Below are 26,870 nucleotides of genomic sequence, written 5' to 3'. Positions count from 1 at the left end.
TTCATGGCCGGTTGGGGATTTCGAAGCATCGCGTTCTCATCTTCCGAATGTGTTCCGACCGCATCGTGTTTCTCCCACTCCCATCGTATGACCGGCTCTCAGAAGGCATATGATGACCATGCCTGTTGCTGACAAATCATAGCCTCGAGCTTTCCGACGATCGGGGAGCCCAGAAAGAAACGTCGTACGAGCCAAACACTCAGGGATCTCGGCAGGCTTCTCGTTGCCTCTCGTCTTCCATTGCGTGGTAGTTGCTGGATGCAGCGAATCGCGCGAACTTGACGCATCGGTGAGCCATAGAATCCACCTCGCAATTTTCGAGTCAGGCCGCGCGGCGCCTTTGTCGCCATTCGGGGACTTTGCACAGACTCTTGAGAGAGCTGGGATACGGAGACAATTTCACCGGACGAGATGTGTGTTCCTGTGCATTTCACTCCGGACGTTCCTGATAGGGTCGCCACAAATATAGGTCTCTGACGGGAAGAGGAAGGCTAGAGCCGCCATAAGACTCTCTCTCCAATGTCCATTGACATTCTCCGCTCCGGAACCGCAGAAACGATCGCACTGAGAGTGCGCTCCCAGAACCGAAGTCGCAAGTGATTTTTCTCTCTCAACCAATAGATTTCTCAGACTAATCCACGAGGGCATCGCTTCGTTTCGCAAGCCCACGCAGCCCACGCATTATCCGGGAGCCATCCGAATAGCATAGCACACCCCACCGATATGAATGTCAGAGTCTACATTTTTTTCCCACGAAGACACAGGAGCAAAATTCATCTCCGTTTCTGGCCTTCACCACTCATGTACCGGGACAGTCATAATCCGTAGTCGGTTGTTCATCGTCATCGGCATACGCCACGCGGCAGCTGATTTCAAGGATCGAATAATTCGCGACATAATAATCACAGGCGGACGCGCAAGAATGCCTCCGTCCATCGAGGTCACTCGAGAACGGAGCGGCATCAGCTCCGCGGCTTCGTCAGATCGTGAGCCTTCAAGGTGAGCAGGAACCCTTTCGGAGGAGATTTTCCCGTTCGTCCATTAGGCCTCTGTTCGGTGGTCCACCGTGCGTTTATTTCTACCTGTGACTGAAGCCCCTGGCCTTGGCTGCGCTAGTGGCAGCAGCAACAGATTCAAGTCGACAGGCAGGCAAGCTTCGAGCTCCGCAGAGGACGGCCGCCAGAGGCGCTGGCCGTTGTGGCAAAGTAGCGGACTCGCTGCGGGTAAGGGCTTTCTCTTCCTAAGTTCTCTTTCCTTCGTTGGCCATATACCCCGCTGAGGTTGCGTGTAGCCGTCATTGAATCCTCCGCGAGGAGCTCGTCGCATTCGCGCGCTGCAACTCTTCTTCTGAGTAACAGGTGGCAAGCCGTCAACGGCCAACAAAGTCAGTTACAGTGCTCGCTGCGATTTGAGGATTTTCCACAGTCATGTCGGTGAGCACAAGCACAATTTTCCAGGACCACGTCGTGGATACAAGTCTTTGAACGAGAAGTTGAACTTTCCCCGGCAAACTTCATTCGGTGACACGGAATCTCGCTTAGCTGGAATGTGGTGGAAAAACTCATTTCCGAAGAAATTTTTTGAAGACGAAATTCTGCAGTCCCATCGGGGATGAGCAAAGCGAACCCCTGGGAGAGACCATTTAAATATTCCAATGGGCTAATTCTGGGTCGTTGAGGGTCCACGAATCTGAACACATTTGAGCGGACTAGTTGCAGAGCTTTAGTCGTATCGACCCACTGATGAGCACAGCGAGTCACCGGGATCATAGCTCGAAGTTTTTCATCAGACCCTCTACAGGTTTTCGTCGCATTTCCGGCGATTCCCCTAATTAGATCGCGAGGCACGATGCTCGTCTAAGTGGTGCGCGTTTTCCCGCGGCTGAATAGCATACGGTCGAGCACTCACGATAATTAAAGCAGCGGACTTCCATGCCGGACGATGGTTTTCCCGCGGATAGGAGTCCTGGCCTCGCAACATCCAGACGCAGGAACAAAATCCAACATCAACAGAAATAATTCAATCTGACGAACCAGAATACGCGCTGCGAACTGAGAAAAAACAGCTGATACATGGATATAGATCCGGTGGAACTCCCTGAATAAGCCTCCCGCCACTGCGTCGAGGAACAATGAATTCGCGCCTCAGCACACTCGTAATAGGGATAGACGTCTCCTCCGCACCGACCGATGCAAACGCTCGAACGGCTTCGAAAGGCCCCTCATACACTTGATGGAAGCCAGCCAGCCAGCCAGCCAGCCAGCCAGCCAGCCAGCCGGCCAGCTAGTTAGCGAACGGGCGAGTTCTCCGGCGAAGCCACCTGCCTTCTCCGCCGCTGCCTCATGATGTCAGTCCATTCGGCAGTCGCAAAGATCTACCGCACTTATGATCATCCCAAGCGGAGAAAACTTCTGGAACTAGTCACGCTTTCCAGATATATTGAGGATGCGGACCGGGAAGACGCGATCCGGAGCAAGGACACGAGCTTCGCATGACAGAAAAAGCCGACGTGGTAGAGTACAAGAAAAGTCAAACAGACATCGGCGAAGAGGAATCAGCGGATAAGTAGTTTTCCGGGACTGAGTTCCGCAATACATGCACATTTCCCCTGCGTCTGTTTTTGCCCCAGAACGGGGTGTCCGACAGTTGTTTGTTTCCGCGTCCTCGGAGCCTCTCGGCAATAGCAAAGTTCCTCGCGAGCTCTAAAATTTATATACGTGGACCATGTGGCAGGCAGAAGCATCGCCCGCACACGACAGAGCGTCACTTACAATTGGTTGAACGACTCAACGTCTTTCCGACGCTCGGATCGCTCCAATCGGTCGCAACTGCTCAATGATTCATGCGCCTGCATTGAACTCTCGAGTGCACTCAAGTGACGGGATGGCGAGTCGCCCCGACGATTCAAGTCCATGGACAACGGAAAGAAGACGGCCAATCACGAATTTTCAAGCCCCGCTCGAAGAAGCCGCTGTGGAGTCCTTGAGAATCTCCTATCTGAGGTTCAGACATGGGATTGAGCACGCAGCTGCGTCCCGATGTCCCAGGCCATCCATAATTACGGAGCTCTCCCGATGTTCGAGTCGGCTGTCCGAGTCTGCGAGCCGTAATTGGAAGGATGACATGTGATTTCGAATGAGGTCCGACCGTCACAACGTATGCAGGGGAACGCGATAACGTTAGAGAGCCTCTGCATAGAGGAATGATTGGGTTCATATCGGCTGTTGCCATCGATATTCCGCTCTGTTCCTCCCGGGCTTAATCTGTCCCCCGAACGGTGTCGTATCGTTCCCAAAGTCCGTAATCTGTGCTTCTAGTGGAGCAGCTTGTTTTTGAGAGGAGAACCGATCATGGAAATTAGCTGCAGCATATGTATTCACAAACCTCAGCTGGAGCTCATCCAAGGATTCATTCGAATTTCCTGGGGGGAGACGCATCACCTGACAAGTCGTCGATCGATGTAGCCGATGGAGCCACCGGTCGAGGGAAGAATGTCCCATTTTCCGGAACCTTGCTCGAAACCATTCGCAAACAGGTTACGCCGAGCCGTACACACGAGTTTGTTCGAATGGCGTTGCTTCACGGAAGAAACCTCGATTCCGCCGTCTCTCTTCTCGGAAGAGCTCCTACAGTCAGTTCCTTCCTTTCGCAATTTGAAGTCTCGAGTGAACCTCGTTGAATATTCTGACAGGTTGTGTTCTGAGTATGATCCTGCCTATCGACTCGCCGGTCCGCGAAATTCCGTTGGGTCTCAGCGCAGGAAATCGAACGACTCCGAGTCAAAACACGGGTCATATTATGTGTCACGTTACCCTGCCGTCGGATGGATCGATTCTCTGCTTACCCCTCCGTTCGCGTCATATATGGCGCCTTATCCGTATCCGCGTACCGTCGAGCTGAGAGGCCATACAGTGCGTTCACCTTCAATCGGTGGAATCGTACGATGATGCCATTTCTCCTTAGTTATTACAAGTGAGCGCTCTTCGCCTGTGCGCGAACCCGAGCGCTTTAAGGTCACGGTAATGCACGGGAGCGGATAATTGCGGCCTCGAGGGAAGTAAAGGAGCTGCCGATGGAAACACCGCGACCTCGAAGCGCGCAAGTCCTGAAATGAGCCCCAACGTCGCTGCCCTGCGCGAAATTCGGACTCGAATTCCCGCATCCTCGAGCGATTTCTCCAGCTCGTCGTCCCATTGCTGTCGCCTCGGATGCTACCCGAACTCATAGCCCATTCTTCCGGAAAGTCTCCGTTCCTTTTTATTCCTCGTTGGGATCCGAGACAGCCGCGAGCTACATTGCCTCGCGCAAAGCTTGTTTCGGCATAACCGCGGCTTCCATCGCTCAGGGCTGAGCCATCCAGTCATCATCATGGCTCCGTGGGCCCAGGAGTTCGCGCCAGGGAACGGACAAAACTCTCCTAGCCCGATAGTTCTTTCTCTGAACGGCGAAGGAGGTCTCCTCTGGGTAAAGGAGCCTCACACGGAGCTAACACGAGAAGTCGCTCGGATGTTGCTTCCTCCGGCAGCGCACGTCTCCCACTGACTCTATTCACGTTAGAACGATTTTCCCAGAGAAGTGCCAGCCTTCCTCAGGCGGAGCCCCCTGGGAGCTTCTCCCGAAAACTGATTCCCTATGGGAGATTATTTGGGAAAAGCTCCGACAGAAAGTCGGTCGCTCGAAGCTTTTGAGAATTTCCTCGCCGCGCGCCGTCGACCGCGCCTCTCTGGCAGATAGGACCTTGCGAATACCTCTTGTATGTATATGCGACTTCGAGGCGCGCCCCACTGAGCGTTGTTTTATAATCAGTTGCCATTGTTTTCCTCTGCAGGCTTCCGATAGCATTGAGCGGGAAGACTCCGCTCATTAATTGGGTCTTTTTTCCATGACCGGAACGCCGAAACCCGCCTAGGTGTCTGGTAACGAGAAAGAAAAAACAGCCGAGCGGCCTCCAGCACATTGGAAGTCTTCATCGAGTCCGGCGATGTCAGGCGGGCGGGCCCACGCCCTGTCGCCGATGCTGAGATTTCCATCGCTCGACCTCAGCAGGAATTGGACCGACCGCAAGCACGGCGGAGAGCGAGACAGCAGAGGGCAGTTATTCGATCCCTGGAGTTTTCCTCGATCAAAACGTCCCGACTCGATCCGGCAGACTTTGTCCCGAGGCCGGAGATCGCTTCCGCGATGGACGAGACCGCCTTCATCGGGCTCAACGAGGATCGTTTTCCACGACCGACGGTCGATCGCTTGACAAAGGATACGGATTCCATTTATTCTGAAAGGTCTCTTCCTGGAGTGATATCCGACGCCTCCAACAATAGGCGGTGGGTTTCTGGTCGCATAGGACACACGAACCATAGGGAAGCGTTCTTTGTCCCGTGCCGGGAGTCGTCTTGTTCCCTTTGCTTTTCAAATCCGGATGAGTGCGTAGCTCTTCCCGTTGGCAACAGCTGGCCGCTCTGCTCCGTTGTCGTGTCGTGGCGTGAAACGCGTAATCAGCCGACCGGTATGAGACCACCGCTTAGTTCGAGTGCAGGTCGAGAGCCAGGTCGTGGGAGACAACTGAAAGGGGACCAGCTCGCACAACCGGCCCGCATGGACGTCTCTGGCGTGCGAATCGACGGGAACCAGATGGACCCGGAACCTTGGGGTCCAATGGAGCGGCAATGCAAAGCTCTGCGCTTTCCGGCTACGAGTTCTCGGGTTTACAACCTCGCCTCGAAGGATTGACCGCTTTACTCCGCTGGCGCGTCCAACTTGACCGACTGCCCTCCTGACTAGCAATCGGGAAGGCCACTAGGTCAGACGAGGCAATGTCTTCTTGGGCTATCGCTTCCAGGCTCGAGCCCTGGCTGCAGTTCCCGGAGGCCTCCTAGGGAAACAGGGTCGGAGTCCCTGTCGTGACATAAATTACTTGCAACAGCCCGAAGACCAAGGGCAGCCAAACGGAAATCCTTTGATTCCCAGGTCAAACAAAGAGCCAACCACCAGCGTTTTCGATCACAAAATAAGCAGTGCTGATCGGGATCAAGCCGTTCTTGTGCGTATTGACCGGCCACGAGGGCAGCTGCTCCTGTCAAGAAGGTGCGTCTGATGAGGCCGAACCGCAGCACAATGCGCGGGCTCCCGCCGCGAGACTAACGGGTCAACAGTCCTCAAAGAAGCAAATAGCAGGCCCGGCGTCAGTCAAGGCATCACAAGCCGATGCGTCTTTTTCTCCGACACGAAGCTGTCGCGTAACACCTATTCCCGTGTTCGTTCATCCGTCAGCAATTCTATTACGTTCATTCCCCTCGAAGTCGGAGGCACTCTTCCCTATGCCCTGGAGCGGTGTACGTTGCTTCACTGTTCGCTACCGCTCCGAGAGGGAGGAAGGTCCAGGTAGGGGAGCTCGGCTGTGAACGATGGAGGAAAAATAATCTCCTGAGAGATGGGGCTTGCGAAAGAGAATTGGAGGAATGCGAGCGCGAGAGGAAACCCCGTAGGAATACGTGAACGAGGACACGGGGAATAAGCTCCAGGGAACAACATCGGATGAAGAGTGGTGCCGTTTAACGAGGAATAAGGGAGATTGAGGAGGGCGTTACCGAGGTAAGAGGAGGGAAAACGCTCTCAGGATGATACGATCCGTCCGGAAGGTCCGCCGACGAATGTCTTGGTCGAGGGCGCACATCCGCGAACGACTCGAGATTGCAATGATAATAAGACCCTGTCGTACTGTTTCCCCTGCTCGTCGAGTTTCACCATTGAGAAAACAGGGGCATCTAGATCTTGACACCCATTCCAACAGGATAAGCTCTAGCGTAGTAGAGCCGTCGGAACGTTGGAGATCTCCTCGATCGGATTCGCTCCGATGGGGACTTTCGTCAAGTTCGCTGTGCGGAGCAAACGTCGGCGTCGGTCGCGGGTGGATCGTGGCGGATTTCGAATGAGGACGCGGTGACTGCCCCGAACTCAATTAGTAGTGGCTCGATTCCGCAACCCGATCAAACCGACTGACTTAGTTTAATTCGAACTCGCTCAAGACCGGCCACCGATTGTAGCGTCTGAGCGAACTCTGAAGCGACTTTGTCCGGAATTCGGCCGTCAGTTGACTGACAATTCCTCGGATTACGAGACCGTCGGAGTCCGGCCCGATACAAAGTTCGACTCGGAATGCGCCAAGGAACGTAGACTCGGAATGATTGATTCACGCCACCGCGACTATCCCTACGGGGCCCCCGATGGATTCCCGGCGAGCGTCGATATTTCCTCGATCTCGCCACGTAATCAAATGACTTCCTCAGAAATCGAGTCGACGCTCCCATTTGGCCGTCTCAATGATCTCGCTGATCGGAATGTTGGCTTCGGGGAAGACTTCATTCAGAATTTACGTCAGCTGAATAGCTGTATGTGGAAACTATCCATATGAGTGCCGTCAAGGCCTCTCGGGTAGGAATCAGAGCAGCTGTTCCTGACCATGGACACATATCTTTGAGACGAGCCTTCACACGAAATGTTCCACGGTCGGAAACAGCTGGTTCAGTTCGCCAGGCTGGAGCTCTGTCGCTGAGCGAGCGAACGCTTTGTTGCTCTTGGCGGAATAAAGTTGGTAAACGGCGCCGCGCTCGCAGTATTGCACATCGGGGGACTCTGTTGTTCGTCGTTCACGTTCATCCTCTTCTCGATTGCACCGTCATCGAATTGCGCTAACCCTGGATAATGTATCCTCGATAAGCACTGGGCATGGATCGCGTAACTCGTGTCGTTCGGCGGTCACAGCGCTCATCTTATCGGGAAGCAAATGTACGGAGCATACGGAGCTCACCTTCCGCAGAGATGATTTTCTCGAGAGGTCGAAATCGCGGGGACACCTCTGCGGGTATATGGCGAATAATTGTCAGCCATATACCGAGCGGAGTAGCTATCTTTAGTTGACGACTATAATCATTATTATTCACGACGCTCACAAATCGCACGACGGCTTCCGTTCGAGCGATCGCATCCGATTGCGAGTTTGAAGCCGTTCAAGCAAGTTCAGCAAAATATGGTTTCTGCTCGACTTGGTTGCGTCCCGTAGGGAACCGTCCGGATGATCACGCAGAAAACTGATGCGTAAGAATAGAATGTTCTCTCGACGGCGGAAGCCCTAAAGCTGAATTCAGCACAGAGTCGTTTCGTCTTGGTATTGTATGCAATACTCTCACGACTCATTGTATTTGTTCGCTAGTTTCGCCCAGATGGAGAGTCTGCGGAATTCGCTCGCGAGAGCACTGCACCGCAATGGAAACCATCTTCTGAATCGACACGAGTTTGGCGGTAAACAGGAAGACTTCACAACGACGAGGGTCGCTCGGCGCGCTCGGACGAAATTTCTTTGAACAAAAGCAAATGTCAGACTTCATAACTTTGTTGCCTCCAAGCACAGTCAGCTAATTAGCGGCGGCGAAGTCCGCGGTGGCGAGCTACGCGGATTATTCCCCGCAGGTTCCCGACGAATACCTCCTATTCTCGGTCTCCAGCGAAATGATCGAGGGAAAACTCACGACGAGACTCCGCAATCGGGACCGAAATTAATGTTCGTGTCGACGTCGATGTTCCGAAATACGACCGAGGAGTTTTGCGTTCGTAACCTTTAATATTTTCCGTGGATGGGGATCCCTGGGGCGAGATTGAGGCTGCAGCCCAGTTTTGGTCCATGTAATATATTGCGCCCCCTCGAGCTCGAACGCGTTCTGATGATGCATGATTCTCCGCGGGAGCGGATGAGGGAAGTTGAGAATCTTATTCAACAGGCCGCGACTGCGGGTCCTGCAACGCGCATTCGACGAGTTTATCCGATACCATAATATACAGCGAAGGGAAGCGACGGAGAGACCAATCTAGCGGGCGAGCGAGCAGCGGAGCACTTGTGCCGAGCTTACGGAAAATTTTTCTCTGGAAAGGCGTCGTCGGTCGTCGACGTGGTCGCTCCCAGTCTCTGAGAGAAGACCGCGGACCGAGAGAAGTCTTTGCGAGTCTGCCACCCGCAGTCGAAAGCGCTCGGTGCGAGGAAAACGAACGAGGGGGTATTGTAACGAGCACGCGAGCTCCTCCTCACGACAACACTGAGCGAGCGAATTCGTCTTGAGTCGTGTTACGAAGCCTGGCTACAGTTCCGAGCCAAGGAGGAGAGCGGGATCAGCACGATCCGTCAGATGGGTCGACGGTCTCTCGGCCGAGGGGACGCACGATCGCTCGCTTGTCGGTCCGTGCGGCCTGTCGGTCGTACGGTGGTCGGTCTGTGTGCCTGCCTGCCTGTCTGTCTGTTAGAACGGTCTCATCCCGGCAGGGGCAGACGAGGAGCGAGAAGCCATGGCGGAAGTTCTAGCGTTGCTGCCGGTGGTCTCAAAAATATCCTCGAGTATTCCCTCGAGCCGATGTCGAGTGAGTGCCTCCGACGGACTCAGAAGGCGAGGAGAACAAAAAATAACCAAAGCAAAGCAGATCTGCTGCGAAAGGAGCCTCTTGAGTGGAGAGACGGTTTCTGCTGCGTGGAGTGACTCTCTTCCTTATGCGCTTGCTCGCTACGTCGGTCGTTCGTTGCCTTCGGTGGTGATGGCGACGTTAATGTTATTCGTGGCACCCACCAACCGTGGGTCTCTTGCGAAAATTTATCGACTCATCGGAAATCCCAAAACCTATGTCAGTCGGGCACGCTCACTTTATTGGCTTTGGCGAACCGGAGCGATGATGAAAATATGAGGGTACGTGCCGTCGTTACGCTCGTCGTCTCCTACGTCTTCTTCCCCACCGCTAGCTGTGGACACTCGCCACGGGATAATGGAGCGAGGCGATTTATGTCTTCAATCGAAGAGCTTTCGGCCTAAAAGTTGACGCGAACAGAAATTCACCGCAGAATCGTCCCCCGACCGACCGTCCTAGTGAGGGTTGGTCGAAGCAGCAACATTCGAGACTTCCTAACTGCTGAGCTCTCTTCCGCTCCGGGGCTGGCTCTTCCGAGCAGCAGTAGCCCGATCCCCCGTCCCCGCACCGTCTCCGTAAGCAATATCCGAGTCGGAAAAACTGGCGACTCCGCACGATGGACGCGTCCAGGGGACCGTCTGCCGACGCCATCGTCGTCCCGACCGGTACTGAATCAATCGTGGCTTGCGGGTGTCATTTTGATTAATATACCCACTCCGGACGTCGAGCGACTTCGGCGTTTCCCTAATCTGTCGCCAAATCCGCCGAGGGAATGCGATAAGCCACTCTCCTGCTCCTGGCGACTGCCTCGACCTTGCAAAACTCGCATCGACGACCAGCTCGGGCGCCTCGATTCGCTCGTGGGCGCTTCTGTATCTCAACGATTGCCATTCCGATGATCTGAGTGCCGGCGGGCAGGCGGGCGGGCGAGGGGATGGAATCAGCGTCGGGGATGGAGTCGAGTTCTCGCTCGTAGGCGGAGGACATTTCGGAGGAATCGTCGAAGCCCGGGAGGTTCGCGAAGAGGCTCCGATCGTATAACTTTTCGCCGACGTGACATCCACGGCACGACCCGGGTCCCCGGTAAGCGAGGAACACGGACTGGGCGAGTTGCTCTAATCTACCACGGTCCCCGATAAAGGAAAGAAACCGCAGAAGGACGCGTGCCGCGCACGTAATCCCGCCGAAGGCTCTCCCATGTGCGCGGGGGAGAGGAGATTTCCACCGACGCAATTACTGACTTGTTGCATCCATCGCTCGCAGGGTAGGGAATGGAACAGCTGATGAGTAGGTGGAAAATCGAGCGTACCGGGAATTTTTAGGAAACGGAGGGTCCGATGATGGTACATTCCCGCAGAGAGCACTTGCTGGAGCGAGACAGCGGAGCTCTCCCTGAGTTGGGTCAGCCTAGATGAGCTCGCACGACGTGTTGCTGAATGTTGGGAGCAAGCAGAATAATGTACGGCGTGCAGAGACAACGTATTGGAAATCGAACGACGCTGCCAGTCGGTGGGTAACATCACCGGCGTCCCTTTTGTGACATTTATTCCTTTGTTTGTTCGCCTCTCTGTCTGCTCGTCTCCTTACCAATTCCAGCTAACAATAGCTGCGTCTGTCTATTCCCGACGGAACGTTTCAGTCCACGCATAACCAATGCTCGAGACGGATTCTTTAGCGTCTTTATATTTATCCCGACTGGGAAGCGCAGAAGCCTCAAATGCTGCTGGTGCAAAGAGGCTTCCCGGAGGCTCCGTGTGTTGAAATATTATTCCGTTGTCGTACGGCCGACGGAGATCTCCTCCCACGGTACGTTTCTCCGGCCACATACGGTTTTGGCCGATGCGGCGCTGATATGATTCGAGGTAAGCTGCGAAGACTCAGTTTGCGGTGGAAAGGAGGTGCCCGCGACTTTGGAACGGTCCACCAGGTGCCTGGTTTGTTTGGAGAGTGACTTGAGCTCCTTGGAGCAGCCAATATTTTCTTTCCGATGCCTGTCCCTATCTTCCGGAGAGCAGCCGTCCGGCCGTCTGTGCGTCCAAGCAACCATCAACCCATCCACCGGTGATCTCACTGTCCTTGCTCCCGATTCGCAGCGCGACCCGTATGCTATGCGATATCCGGACAGTCCGCAGAGAATGACGCGGTGAACGCGACGGCTTGCATGTGTAACTCTGCCATGTGGAAACCTCGAGGACGAAATTTCCTGTGGATCCAGAGGCTCCGAGCATCCGTCAAATACCGTCGCTAGCGTATTTACCGGTGATTAGCCGAGAGTGGACTGGCATTCCCATCCTCCCGATGATGAATCAAATCTTCCGGGAATGGGGAAGTCTGGGAACTCTCCGCGATTCCCCTGGGAATCCGGAATAGTGCTTAAAAAGGGTTCGGGGTGGCTTTTTGATGGAATAATTCGCACGGCTTCGGATCGGAGACGATTCCTGAGAGCGCAATATTCCGGGCTACCTAGAGACGCATTGACGAGGCCACGATGTCGGATAAACTCATCGAGAGGACTCGTTTGGCTGCTCTCTCAATGTCTAAAGTATATGTGTCACACTCCTTTTAAACGTGGGTAAGGGAGAAATTCGTTGAGCTGACAGCAGGGAACCACTCGGTCGGTGGCCTCCGCTCACTTTTGTCACTGTCTCGGTGTCACGGTGAGCTGTGTTTCCCTAGGGGCTCGACTGTCTCGCGTGCAAAACATCTGCTTGAGTTTTTGTGGTGATTTCTTCGCGTGCGGAAGGTCTCATACTACTCCAGTCGTTGTCGGTGGTCCAATGTTATCAGGGTAGCTCCCCACATCTTACGGACCGATTTCCGGCTTTCATCTTCAGACATCGACTCGGAGGAAGAGAGTCTTAGGAATCTTTCTCTCGATCAGTGAATTAAAGACATTTGAAGGGATATGCAAACGCCCATTCCCGTTTTCGATTTTGTAAACTCATATAGACGGTCTCCACCGAATTTTTTGGCGTCTATGTGGTTCATATGGGCCATCGCTCCTTGGAAGTTCGCCTAAAGGGAGCGATGACCAGTAATCATTCCCGCAGGATGTTGCCAGCGATGAACGAGACTCGAAATTGATCTTGAGATGTTAGAACATCGGACGCTGTCCGTGTGAATCGTCCAGTGACAGAAGGGAATGAAATTTCGTCTCGCTGTCATTCTCCTCATTGCCTAGGAGCTCGAGACAAAGGAGAATCTCGCTATTGGCCGCAGGACTCGCGTTCCTTCCCGAGTGCCTTCTGAATTTGGAGTTCGATTCCGAGCGGGGAGGAAATCCAGGGAAAGCTTCAGGAAAGTCTATCGATGAAGAAGCTAAAAACTGACGATGCTGTGGACAATTTTCATGGCTTCCGATGATTGCCGCGCGATTGTATTGTATCTCTGTAGGTCCCCATACTGCATCAAGTTGGTTCGGAGAGCTCACTCTTTCCATCATCAGCCGGGAATTTCCATGGATTCCCGTTCAGTCGGCCCGAGCGGATACATCAATCAGAGCACAGGAACGAATTCAGGCCTGATTCGAGGGAACAATGTACTTTTCCGAGATCGTGCTCCGAGCCGATCCGTCATTATAAGCAGTGACGCTGCTGCTGATGTTATCGTTGCTCGCCCGTCGAGCTGAACGGCTCGCGCACGTTTATTAATGAATTTCTACTGCTCTCTATTGGACTACTATTCGGCCCGGTCTCGTCGCCGTTGCGACTCGTCTACTCCAGCGCGTAGATGCGGATCCTCCCGTAGAGGTGCAGCGCCTCCGTACGGGAGCGAAAAATTGGAGAGACACGCCCCGGGCTACGCATAATTAAAGGTGACATCTCCAGCAGCTAATGTGCGCGGCCCATGGGCCCGGACCGAGTCCTACGAGGAACGAGCCGAGTCTAGATCCCGACGGCGATAGTCGGGGTCCTTCATGGAATCCGAGAGATCTACCGCGTTTCAGCGAGTGGATGTTGTCCGCTGAAAACCAGGATCAATCTTGTCACGGGAAACGCATCGGGCAGGGGTTTCACGGGGTGAACGAAGTTTGCTTTCGACCTCCACATCGGCTCCCTTCGGCTGCGGTCGGTGGATCACGAGATTCTGCCTTCGGTTGTGTCGTTGAGACGATGCCGCCGATGTTCCCGATTCCCCGAGGATCTGAGCGATCATTTCGCCGAGAGCCTCCTATAGTCGGCTTCGTCAGCCCCATGTATGTACGCGAGCTCGCCGCATCTATTGAGGTAGTATAAATGAGCTGGGGCTGCTAGCCAGTCACTATTTTTTCCGGGAGAAGCTTCGACGGACAGCTCGTATGAACGGTCGATTAGCGAATCAGTCTCTTCTCCGCTTCAAGGGAGGGTCCCCGGGGTCACGTTTGTCGGATCGAACAGATTCGGAGCTCTTCCTGAAGAGGATCCGCTCGGATAGGAGAAGGACTCGATCCTCGTCACAATTCTGCACGTTTCAGAGATTTATCGATGAGGAGAAGAATTCATCCCGAGCCGAGGCATAAATATAGGATCTCATCTTCGGGGGCTCCCGATTCCTTCTAACCGTGCAACGTCTGAACGAAAAACCCCTCAACAAGGCTTATGCCCATGCAGAACCCCGGCTAAATAGAATCAGTCTGCTCGATAAGGCGCGCCAAGCGCTCTCGTTATCTCATTCGTCTAGCTCTAGGAGAAGAAGCGATGGCTCCAGAGCTTACTCGTCCGAGACAGCTTTGTCTCGGGCTTCGCGTTTCCCATTAACATTCGCCTTGCTCTCATGACTTCGCGGACGACGCAACTTCGTTGTGGAAAACGAACGAGACGCGATCTTTAAGGCATGGCTAAAGCGTCTCCCTCCCGGACGAGAACTCCCGCGAGAGTATTTCGTCGGGGGGCTCCGGGGCCTAACTCTGTTCGAGTGCTCGTGAGTTCTTTGCGGAATCCGACGGACTCTTCTAGTGCTGCTTATCTCGAAAGAGACATCTGCGCCACGAAAGAGACCTAAGGCTCTCGGTAATGATTCTGTCTTCGGCTGCTGCCGATTGCGGCGAGACGAAGCCGTCATGTCCCTCATTGGCTTTTGTTAGGTCTGGGAGAAAAGGGAAGCCTTGAGCAAACGTCCCCTTTCAATTCGGGAGAGAAAGCTCATCCCGGTCGACGGGACGTCGCTCAGCAAATTCGCTGACTGGGCGAGACGGCCGACGACCAGCAGGCGGGTATAAACGAACAAAACGTGGACTGAGCGCTCCGGAAAGAGGAGAGCGAAGCTGAAAATCTCGAGGGGCGCAAACACTTCCGCGCACACTCGTGCGGGAGTTCCAAATCGAGCACCGATCGACTGTACGCGGCCTCGATCGAAGCTCTTCCTCTCGCTCCATTTATCTGTGTTCTTCCGTGACATATCGGAATCGACGTGGCTAATCAGTTTTTTTCCTTCGTTCCAGACGGGTCGCAGAGGCACAATGTGCTCGTCAACGAATATGTACGACCACTTCACGTCGATGGTCCGTACCTCGCCGAAAATCGCGGCATTGTTCTACGACGATCGAGAATTGACCTACGAGGATCTCGGTCGAGTGACGCATAATCTAGCGGACAAATTAAGCGCTTACGAGAATATCTTGATTTGTCTCCCACCGTCCGACGCTGCCATATGTACCATGCTCGCCGCTTGGAAATTAGGTGAGTATCGTTTGGCAACATTGTTCTCGCGGCTCGCAGCAATTTTTATCTAGCGGGAGCAGAGGGTAAACAATAGCGGTTCTTGAGAGACCACAAAAATGTCTCCCACTGAGCACAGAGACCGTAATCATGTGGGGATCTTATTCCGCAGCTCGCTCGTAACGAGTGTTTTATTCACGTGGGAAGGTCCCGCTGGGCCCGAGCCTCGACTTAGCACTGCCCAAGGGATTATAACATTCTAGCCCGAGTCGGAAGCTGCTCAGTCAGTGTATTTGCGCAGGGGTTCGGAACAGGAAGCTCTGACGTAAAGGAAAATTATAGAGATAGAGCCCCTTGACTCTTAACAGCCCAATGTTGGATCTTCGAAGAAGGAAGATTGGTATTGCGGGTCGTTCCCCCCTCCGATTGACAGGGATCTATTGCGGGAATTTCCGTTCTAGAAAGGGCCGCCCGAACTTTTTCGAGCGCCTCGGGTATCGCTGAAAAGTTTTTATGGCTCCAATGGTTCGAGCAAAAAGTCTATCAGTAATGGCTCAGAGGCCGGTACCTACTCCTGGCAGCCTGGATCGAACCTCTTCCACGGGGAATTTCACTCCATACCGTTGAACTTTCCCGGAAGCTTACGGGGGGGCAAACTCCCCATCACGCCGCCCGCTCGTCATGAGCAGGGAAAAGTACATGGTCGTAGCTAGAGGAGAAGTATTCCTCGTGGTCGCAAGTCTGGAATTCTAGAATCGCACATATAACTCTTGATAGGGGACTCGGTGGGCGAGAAGATACGGAGCGCATGAGCTCGCTTTACATGAACTTGCTTACGCCTCTTCCTGACGTTTGCGATACCACACTATGTTCCCCATTATCTGGGAGAATGCTCCAGTTGGGAGAAGGACGCAGTACAATTTCCTGAGCCGGACAGCTCGCTCTGCCGACATTCGCACTTGGGGCTACCCGACTCGAAGGCTGATAAAGAATCGATGTGGACCCACTTTCCACTTGAAGTCCTCCGAAAAGCTCCGAACATCACAAGTAGTCTCCCGAGATATCAGAGAGATCATACGATTTTCTCCCGTAAGGGATCACCAGCGTCAAATTATTGATGTGCTTATAACATATGAATGAGTGTGTGCCTGTATGTATGTACATACATACACACATCACGACCGACAGAACAGACGTGATCCACGGATGGTGAACAATCGCCACGGCTTTGGGATCTCCCTTCGGTATTACGCACTGATGACTCGACATTCGCAATCAGCAGGAGCGTCTGAATGCTGCAGAAGCGCCAATGAGCCGACAGGAGCTTCAGGTTCGCGGAGTCGGAACAAGACAGGTTCCGACCCTTACCAACAAGCCGAATCAGGCGAAGGAGCGAAACGAATGAGCTGGTGCGACACTTCCGAGAGACACGACGCAAACGTGCGAACACCCTGAGCCACTGGATCTCTTTTAGCGGACGACACGCGCAACAGCCCTCCTCGCGGATCCAATTGCAAAAGTTCCGCGATGGCGTGCGTCTGGTCGCAACCCACCAACTAATCAAGCAAGCATCGACCCTACGGAGCTAAGGAATAAGTAAGCGGGTACGAGCGGGTTCACTAAGCCCACTTGGAGTTCCTTCCCAGACAGATATTTTCCTCCTCCGCTCCGCTGCTCCAGCTTGACACAAGCGGACTCACTCGCGAGACGTCTCCCCTCGAGTCGTAGAGCTTTCGGGCCGGGTGGTGTTTGTTCATCGTTGGGCGGGACGTCTCCTCCTCAGCCGAGATTAGCGCCTCACGTCCGGGGGTCGAGGTCGGAAAACTACATACATAAGTCGCCACGGAAGGAGAATCCGTCATCACAACAGCCGGCCCGTCATAACAATCGGATTTGGCGCGACACGGTGCACTCCTCTTTCGGATCAGACTCTAGAGCAGAGGCACAGCCCCGTTACTTGCGCGGGGTGTGGAACTAATAGCTTAGTGACTCCATCGCGTCGGTGTAGAAAATTCGGGAAGGCCGTTCAAGTCTCAATGATCAGCTGGCCACGTGGGGTCCGAGAGTTCCTACCCCTCTCTCCGTTTCCTCATCCCCCGTCTCGTCCTGTGCAGGATAAGCGTCTGCCGGCGCAAGAAAAGCGTCCCCCCGTGCAGGAGCGGGCTAAATGACCGATGCGGAAGATACCCCTGCTTTTATTGACTTCAAGACAGCGGAAATCGTCGGGGAGGGGGTCGGAGGGGGGTGGAGAGGGGGTTGCTTTGGCTGAGACCGATCTCTCTTCGCTATCGGCCCCGATTATCCACCACGTTCTAGTCTCTCCCTCTTGTGCAACCGTCCGTGGATCTGCCAATAAAAGGATTATTTTGCAGTCTCCCTAATCAGGGCCAGACCGCGCCTGTTTTCCCTGCAAGGCCGCGCTCTGCCTCGTTCTCACCCCGGTGTTCTGTTCAGCATCGATGCGCTCCCGTCAGAGATAACAGTCGGGCTCGGCCTTTGACAGCACCTCTTCGGGCTCTGGAGCGGTGCTCCGAAGCAGGAACTAGATAGGGATCTTCTCAAGCTTAGAACATTATCTGACCCAATTCATAATTCCAGGACGAACTCCCATACTCAGACACTACACGACCAAGAAAAAAGGCCTCCTATCGAGCCTCGACGCAAACTCGATTCTGGTAACGGACGCCTGCACTATCGAAGGAAGCAACGTGCTCGTCATCGGAGACATCATGGAGTTCAACACAGGCAACGAACACCAGGTCTGTTTATCTGCCGGCTGACAAGCTCTAAGGTTTTAGGAGGCGACACATCGGCTTACAGTCCTCGCTCAGAAAAGAAAGTTCCCGGTCGGAGTTCGGTCGGCTTCACGCCAAATCTGTTTGCGACCTCATATTCTCTGGGCTTCGCTGGCCCAAGGACTGCGGGGCCTTGGATCTTGCACCGTGTAAACAAAAAATAAGCCTAGGGAAGTTCCCGTCAAATAAGACGAGTGGAATTATTCAGTTCTCAATCGGGTCACGCTCCCGGCAGGACTGCGTTGACCGCGAGAGTAAATCATTCACTCGAATTCTCTCTCGCTCTTCCTCACATAGCTAATCTTCACAGCGACCTCGTCGCACTCGGGCAGCTGATTCCGGAAGCGGGTCGCGCCTCGAAAGGGGAACATTCCTTCATAGCTCTCGACAGATCCCTCAATGGCCGCCGCTGCGGGATCCGAGCGAATCAATGAGCTGACCTCCGGAATTTCAGGACAATCCAAACGGCATTCCTCTATCGCTTCTTACCGGAATCGCTCTCGATGATTTCTGTGTCACTCCAAGCGGGTCCACTGTGCCCATGACCGATCTCCACAACCGACTCGAGTGGGAATGGAAACAGTACGCGTTTTCTGCCCAGGACAACGCGCTCACCCTCAAGCCGACCCACGACCTGGACTTCTGGGTCCACGTACTATCGGCGATGCTGAAGGGGGCACCTCTAGTTCTGCCTCCGTATTCGATCCGAGGTGAGTTCCATCAGAATCGAGTAAGCCAAATCGACATCGGAGGAAAGAATTTGTTATCCTCTATCCCCTGGCGAATCCCACGGAAATTCGGCTCCTGTAGTTCCCTCTCTCCTGAACCGCGTCTGGATCTTTGATGGGAAGCTCTCCGAAGGAGGGCTCCTCCGAGTCCCGATCGCTCAGTGACGATTCACGAGTCCAGGCGCGGCAATGAGAGGTCGACATTCGCTCATTGATTGGACTTCTCCCGCGCGTTCCCAGCTGCGGCAATCTGAGACCCCAGAGAGCCGCATCAGTCTTCATTGAGCGAACTCTCCTCCTCCCGAGGGAACATTCCATGGAGGAACAAGGCCTTCGGATAATTACGGCTGCAAACAAGGCACAATCCTCAACGGGGCCCAGTGTCATCGATCGATCGACAGCAGACGTGGAAGTTCGAAGACCAGTGAGGCTCAGTTAGTAAGCGCTCGCTCCCATGATTGGAGAAGCGTATAACCAGAGCACTCTTACGCGGGGTCGCGATGGCAAAGTTGCTCGATTAATTGCCGGCGGGCCCGCTCGATGGCTGCTACGTCCAAGTGCTATGTCCTGAGCTTATGGTAGCTACGAACATAAGCGGAACGAGAGAGTTTGAACTCGAACAGCAGAGCTCACACTCCTTTGCGCGAACTCCAGCAGGCCACCTAATGCACACACAAACATACGCCGCTCTATCAACCGAATGCGGGTATGGATAGAGGTAGCGGGAGATTGAATCAAAAGCGCTCAAACTTCCTGCGGGATGCCTCCTCGCTGCTCGTTGCGACGAATTGCAACACCTCCCCGAAACACAATTACCGCCTCCGAAGTCAGGGCTCAGCGAGCGCACTCTGGAGGAAGGCCCTCCGGGTTTAAAGTTTCAGAAAACACGACGAACATGAGCCGGTCTGTCGTGTTGCCTTAACGACAGCCACCGCCGTGTATGAAAGTCGAGGAGAAAATTTAGACCGAGTTCCGAGATAATGGAGTTTCCTGTTCGCCTTGAACGAGCTTTGCGTCCGCTCGGAATCTTCTGCGAGGCTCCTCCCGATTCCGGGTTTCACCTCTGCCGAGCGTTGCTCATAGCCGCGATCGATCGAGGGAGGAATCCCATCAGAACTGAGGGAAGGCTTTGATCTTTGTTCGTAGGGACTGTCTTGCTTCGTCGCTATTCTTCTTGGGCGCCTTCCTCGCTCTGCTTGAGTTGAAACTTGGCAACGCGAGGCAACTCGCTTGCGAAAGCGGAGCAGCAAACTGAAGTAACTCAATAACACGCCGCAGAGCGGGATGCAAATCAGGCTTTGCTCATTCTTCTCTTTGCCAACCTCTTTCCTCTTCTGCTGGCGAGGCTGCTGCTGTCTCTTGGAGCCGCCGCCGTCGTCGTCGTCTTCCAAATTTGAAAGTTGTCGGCGAGGCGAACGGGCTGCCGGAGATCCTAGCTCGGAGTCACAGAGAAATTCTCTCTGCCTTTTCGAAATCACTTGCGTTCGCAACTTGACGCAGCTCTAAATCAGCACCGTCCACACGGTGATTCAAGGTCGGAACCGCGACCTGCGCGGTCTTCCTCGAAAGCATTGAATCTATAAGATATGCGGCCTGCTTCCCGATGAACGAAATTCACGGGGAACGTCTCACCGAGGTTCCCTGGCAAGGCACGGAGCTTCTCCGAACATCAGATGGCGATCGAAACCCGGAATTTCCTCCGACTCGATAGAATGCACGTTTTATCCGATACCCGGGCCGAGACGTCGAGACAGTGTTCGAGTGATAGAGATCGATGAGCTTCCCGTGACGCGGGCTCGAACAGCGATTGACCGTCTCGCTCTACAACGAGATGTTCACGCTCTCTGGAGAGACTACATAACGTAGATCGCCCAGAGCTCTTCTCCAGCGGGGAACAAGGAAGGAGCCTCTTCCCTCTTGCTGGTTCTGTTCTTCGTCTCCTCGTTCATTGATGATCCATAACAATAATAATTGATCGGATTATATTCATCATTGAAGTATAATTTCCTCGACGGCCCTCCACGATGACGGAGCCCTGAAATCCCCTAGACGAAAATGGAGAACGGTGAGTTGGGGATAGAAGGCTTCTTCTCCCGAGCTGCGAGGTTTGTGTCGCCATGGACGACATCGCTAGAAAAACCCGCGCCTAATGCCGAGATTCGTAATGCGCGTAATCCTCCGAAGCCCCGAGATTGTGGCCGCTTCGGCGTGTTTACTGTGGAGAGAAGAAGCTGCTGCTGCTGCTGTCAATACCAAACCGAGAGAAAATAAATCTGCGCTAGACAGTCATGAGGCTTTCATGATGATGACGAGCACACACTAATAAACACGGCAATGGAACGAGCCCCCGACAACACTTGCCAGAGGCTTCGAGCGAACTTCCACCGCTTTCCCGACATGACGACCCATTCAGAGTTTACGCTACTGCTGCAGTCGGAGGCACCACAGGAGCCAACCAATAGCACCTCATTACCAGACTTCGGGAGAACGAGAGAGGTATATGTACATGCCCTCCATGGCGGGACGATACTCGAGATCTCTGACGTTTGAATGAAGCTCCGAAGCCGAGCTGCATCGCATGGTACAGCCCGTCCCTTCCGCGCAGACCTCGACTTGGCTCCGCATGGCGTGTTCCGTTTCCATCAGTTGCCGGTGGATTTTTGATCCACAATCACGGCTGATGAATTCGTTCCTGTTCCTCGTGTTGAATCCTTTGCCTGAGCTAACAAGGCTGGAATCAAATGGACCTCCTCCCCGAGACCAAACGAACGACGGCGTACAATCCCAGAATTCCGTCACTGCATCCTGGAGAGGGGGTCTTCGACTGGCCCGAAAAAAAGGGGCCCTCATTATCATCGATCATAAGTCAGCTTCATGTCGTAGTCAGCGGTAGAATATTCGAGCTCTTTGAGTCAGCGTGTTCTAGCTCTTTGTCATAGGCGAAGTCAAACGCAAACGTGACCGCTTCAAGCACTATTTCGAGGAGTGGGCGTGGACGTTGTACACTGGGCACTGAGGTCTCCTCTCGAGGCTGCCGCCTGGGGTCTAAATAAAGGACCGGTCTTCCGGAAGGAAAAAAGGCTCCGGGCTCCCGTCTGGCGAGTCCACCGCTACATCGAGAGGCAATCTCGACAACCTTGTGCCGAAACTAACAGCAAGGCCCGGAATCTTCTCCTGTTCCATTAACATCGCCGTCTGGATCTGAAAATATGAACTGGCTCATAGCGAAACTGTTTGTCATGCGTGCATTGTCGAACTGCTTCACCGAAAACTGCACAGCAGTACTTTGTTCACCGGCAGCTTCCACCAGGCCGACCGGTCAAGGTGACCGATGTTCCCACGCAGTTTGCTCTCAAACATGATTCGCCTGGTGTTTGCGGTGTATCGATTAATATGATCCCAACAGGCGGCAACTCAAAATCTTCGGTGCGACAAAAACGCCTCCGTGCATTTTCGAGAAGACCATGAAATCCACGTACATATGTCGCCTTATGTACTGTCGCTTCGAGCCGCATCCTCTTGCAGCCACCGCATATTAGCGGACCAGAACCAGGAACCGAGGAGCGTTACCTCGATTGGGCGGCGCGGTGTTCCAATTCGCGGCAATCGGTACTCGGACGCAGGGTCTACGTCGACGGCTGACTCACCGCGGAACACCTCTGCTCCCTATAGCCCTAAAGCGATGGGTATATGAATTTTTGGTTGTCAAATATCCTCGAGCCGCAAAAGGCTGAACGGGGAGAATATCCGTCATGTTGAGCTCAGCGAACCACTCACGAGCGCCAACGGGGTCGATGGTACTACGGGGTCGGGCATCAAAAATTAATCGCATAATCGATGAAGCCCATTCGGGCTCGGGAGTCCCGCCGCCCCAATAATAAGAGTCGGAACTGGATATGACCTCCACGAAGAGCCTAATTCGACTCTTAATGCTTCTGACTGGGAGCATGAAGGAATTTAGGACCTCCATAGCACCGGAAAGATGTTTTCCTCAACGTTACTTCCTTGTCGGCGGACTACGTGCCTGCGTGTCGACCGAATTCCACCTTATCGTGCAAGAGATGCAGCAGGAAACTCGAAGACGTAGGTAATCACAGCCTCCCCGCTGCACAGGACAAAGGATATTGAGAAAGATCGCAGTTGGTTTCGATTGGTGTTGTAGAGGAGCAGCTTCCAATCCGTCGGCACGACCAACCACGTCGAGCGGACACGCAGGCTGGAATGCGGGGCCAAGCGGCGCGGCATACACTGTGGACTATCGGGGCAGCCGTTGCTTGCTACCCAGCGCCTTTGCGAGGTCTTCCGGTCTGATTGCTGAAGTTATTGGCTCTGATATTGCGTACTCTGTACCAGTCTCGACGAAGTGCGCATTGTTTGACATGATACAGCCGATACAAGTCTGCTCTGTACATCGACATATGTGCGAGGCTCTGCCGCGGGCAAATGGTTACTCGAGCGACGGATCGCTTCCAAACTTCGAACTCCGGACCCTTTTTTTGATCCCACGGGCTGCATACAACACCCTCGCAAGCAGCGCTCGGATCGAAGATAGCCTCTAGGAAGCATTTTCCTCGCGGAAACTCCCCCAGATACGCCTTCATCGGGAGGGCCGAGTCGACTGTTCCGTATATCCTGGAGAGCGACGTAGCCTCTAATCGCGCGCTTACAGTCCCTCGCCAGAAGGTCCTGCTAATTTATTCGCCTAGACTCTATCCTAGGAGTCGTGAAGCCAGGCTTGCTCGAGGAATATAGAGAGCGCGGATGCGGGACGCAAATGTTTCCCTGAGGTTCAATCCAGTCCCCTGATCGTGGTGGGTCGTTCCAGGGAATTTCCTCGAGATCGCCGATTTCTGCAGCGAGAAGAAAGTCTGTCACTTGTTTGTGAGTCCCGATGAACTGAGCGACTTGGCGACATACTTCCGAGTCACGACTCCACTGGCGAAACACATCTTTCTCAAAAGCATAAAACGCATAACCTGTTCCGGTGACACTCTCCCGCTGAGGCTCACCTATCAGGGCATCATGTCTTCGTTTGCGGGAGTCGACACAGAGGTTAGTTATTCCCCTTCGACTCGATGAGGACCAAGAGACTCAGAGGGCCCAGAATTTGTCGGAACGATTCCCTGTGATATTGGAGGGGCTTCTTCAGACGCGATGCCTCGAGAGAGCATTCGTGTGATTCTTTATTCCCCTCTCCAGGTCATCTTCATGTTGACAAGCCAAGAGACGACCGAGATCGCTTGTGTAGGCCTCCCTGAATCCCAGAAGTGTATCGCCATTGACACTTGTCGTGCTGTCGTCGAACGCGGAGAGTTGCAGCTCTTGAGTGACACGAGGACCATGAAAACCGGACTGGGAGGCAATGGCAGCGGAGAGAGCGTGTTCTACTCGGACGCGGTTGCCAACTGGACTCCCTTGCAGAAAATCCAGGACATCGTGGCGGATATCCTAGGTGAGTTCTGATGATCCATCGAATTCTGATTGATTGATCGATCTATCATTCAACGAATCAACGGATCAATCAATCAATCGATACATGCAAGGATCATCGTCACGGAAGATCGATAAAACTTTCATGCCCGACAATATTGTGTCTCGAAGATAGGCGCCTTGGATCTCATGAGAGACCCTCATTTTCAGGACACAATGAGGTCGCCGTCTTCAGAGACACATTCCGAGGGGGGTTGATCTGCTTCTATCGGCAACATGAGGTCTACTGGCCAATCCTCTTCAACAAACTCTACAAAGAGCTCAAACCTGAAGAGAATCCGAAGCTTTTTCCTATAGTCGGCGAGAGGCCTTGGACGCCAAGTCAGTACATCGAGGATTACAGGTTGGTCAGGCTTCTTTTTGAGCGCTGCTTTCAGTTTGGCAATTTTTTCCCCGTAACATCCCTCGCGCCGACGGCTTGACACCCAGGGGGAAAATCGCCCGCTAGCTCTCCAGACTAATTTTTCCTCGGTATCCCTATGTTCCACTATCGCTCAAGCCCGTGCTCGCACCAAGCTGAGGAACTTGATCCAACGAACGAATCTTTGTCGAGCTCATCCTGGCGGTTTTAGACGACTCTCGTCATATTGATATTTGGTCATTACGAGCTGAAGTCTTGGTACTCGAGTCCCCGGTTTGGGATTACCCCATGTCGGTTATTTAGTCACAGTGTCTGGTGGTTTCGATTTACAGGGAAAGTGTGCAGAAACTTGGTGAAATGCCTGTGACAGCGTGCTCATTCGAGGGCGCTAAAATGCTTTTCGCTATGGCGGCACGACTCGTCGACGTAAGCATCGATGACTTCGAAGTGGACAAATCACTCAGCGAGTACGGCGCAACAGTCGATCAGCTAGCCCTGATATCAGAAGACTTCGAAATGATGGGCTTCGTCGGTATGTTCGTTCTTGATAGGTGAGTAGGTTGCTCCTGCGTCCTCGTCTACCTCTATTTACCTCATGAAACTTGATTCGATCATCGCTCTGTACTGCCGCCGCCGATGTTTTCGATAAGCCTTCTTCGACGCTTTCGGCTATTCAGGAATAACCGCTTCTCGAATATGTTCCAGAACCCTATGCATCTGCGATATCATACGTCAGACGTTGCCCATCAGGTCTGTCGGTCCCGAAGACCGACAATTCCTCGTTCGGATACTCGACGAGTCCGTCGAAAGGGATGAATGTGTCGACATAATCGCCGACGCCTTCTCGAAGAAAAATTGGCTTGATAAATGCATCGGTGAGTTAGTTCCCCCGCAAATGAGGCCCTATAAATTAATCACTTCGAACCATCTTCAAAATACTCAAGGCCTAGGGCGTCGAACAGCGGGGCGGATCCCCCGGAGAAGGCTCGGAAAATATACCGCGGGACGCGGGAGATCCCCTGGAAGACAGCTTCGAGAAACGGAGTTCTGAATCGGCTTTCCGATCTCATTGCCCACGCCTGCGGACCGCGCCACAGATCCGATGCGGGTCCCAAGCTCCGTTCTCGTTGCTGCTCTTCGGAGACATAGAGATAGTGATTTGCCGGCATCGGTCGTCCGCTCAGTTATTCGTTTGCAATCATTGCATGCACTCGATGATCGCCCACTCACGACGGATAGAAAATCTGAGCTGGGAGGCGCCGAGTGGGGAGACTCAATTCCGAAACTTCAGGGAACACCTGCTCTAAAAGATCCCTAGAAGTCTCACGAAGAGGAATCTCGGCGAGCAGGGCCATGCTCAGCGGGTCAAAGGAGGGACCGCGAAGCTCGCTCACAATTCGGGTACCCGGCTGCGTCCTGCTGTGGAAACAGCCGAACCCCAGGCAGGAAGGCGCATCTCGCTCTGCTCTGTGGGGCCTGGATATGCCACAATCAATAGAGCGATTAAACTTTCAGGATCCGTAAGCGGATCGACTCGCTCACAGCACGTCAAATTGAATCATCAGTTATGGGAAGACATCGTTCAACAATGTCTCGGGAAAGTCATCGTCGATTACCAGACACAAAAAGTCTTGGCTGTCATGACAGCGCTTGATTTTTCGGTGGAAGCTGAGGTGAATATTGCCCCGATGAAATTCTATCCCTCATGGATTAGACAGGTTCCCTTCGAGATCTGAGGGGAAGCCGAACAGCTGACCTAACCTGAGGTCATCTAGAATTTGCAAATAATCTCGACATAATTTTTCTGTGATGCATTCATCGTGGTGAAAAAAAACTGACCGGAGTGAGATCTCAAGCCGCTTCTCCCTCGTTTCAGATTGAAGGTCTTTCCGATGAATTCGAAGCAGTTCTTGAACTCCACGATCAGGTGGATCGACGACTCCGAGAGGCGTTCAAGGACTCGAAAGTCGCTTATATCTTTCAAGTTGCATCCGATCTCGAGCTTAGCCGTGAGGAGAACGTCGTCATAATGAAACTTCTCACGGACGAAATCATAGAGCAAACAGCCGCGGAAAACTCCGGTTTCAACGCGTGCCTCACTCACGCCTCACACGTCTTCACTCAGGTGAGTTCGCATATGTGTGTATGTGATTATGGATTCGACGCAAGAATATCGCAAGAATATTCAAGAATATGAATGTATGTGTGAACCATCCGAGCCTTTGCCTCACCTGTATGGCGGAATATGCTCCATGATCTCACCCGTTTTTTTCAGATTATTCTGGAAAACTATCAAGACTTCAATCGGGTCGCTAACATTGATGTTAATCGCTTTGAGATGAGGGGAAAGAAATATTTCGACCAAATCAAAGACGACTTCCATATCGTCTCGCTTCTGAAAACATTCGTTACTCACTGA

General features: G+C 53.4%; 1 protein-coding gene across 1 annotated transcript; it reads left to right on the top strand.

The window, feature by feature from the left end:
• Nucleotides 1-1,427: 1,427 nt before the first annotated feature.
• Nucleotides 1,428-26,870, top strand: LOC100903839 (uncharacterized). The gene is made up of 12 exons (XM_003743373.2): nucleotides 1,428-1,433; nucleotides 14,861-15,098; nucleotides 17,676-17,836; nucleotides 18,327-18,582; nucleotides 23,426-23,652; nucleotides 23,800-24,052; nucleotides 24,241-24,433; nucleotides 24,784-25,002; nucleotides 25,157-25,326; nucleotides 25,967-26,124; nucleotides 26,328-26,576; nucleotides 26,727-26,870. The coding sequence occupies exons 1-12, from the start codon at nucleotides 1,428-1,430 to the stop codon at nucleotides 26,868-26,870; spliced, it is 2,274 nt and encodes a 757-aa protein (XP_003743421.2).

This window comes from Galendromus occidentalis, unplaced genomic scaffold (genome assembly GCF_000255335.2).
Source record: "Galendromus occidentalis unplaced genomic scaffold, Mocc_1.1 scf7180000077442, whole genome shotgun sequence".
In the NCBI taxonomy this organism is placed as follows: Eukaryota; Metazoa; Arthropoda; class Arachnida; order Mesostigmata; family Phytoseiidae; genus Galendromus; species Galendromus occidentalis.
This window is presented reverse-complemented; position numbering and strand designations above follow the sequence as displayed.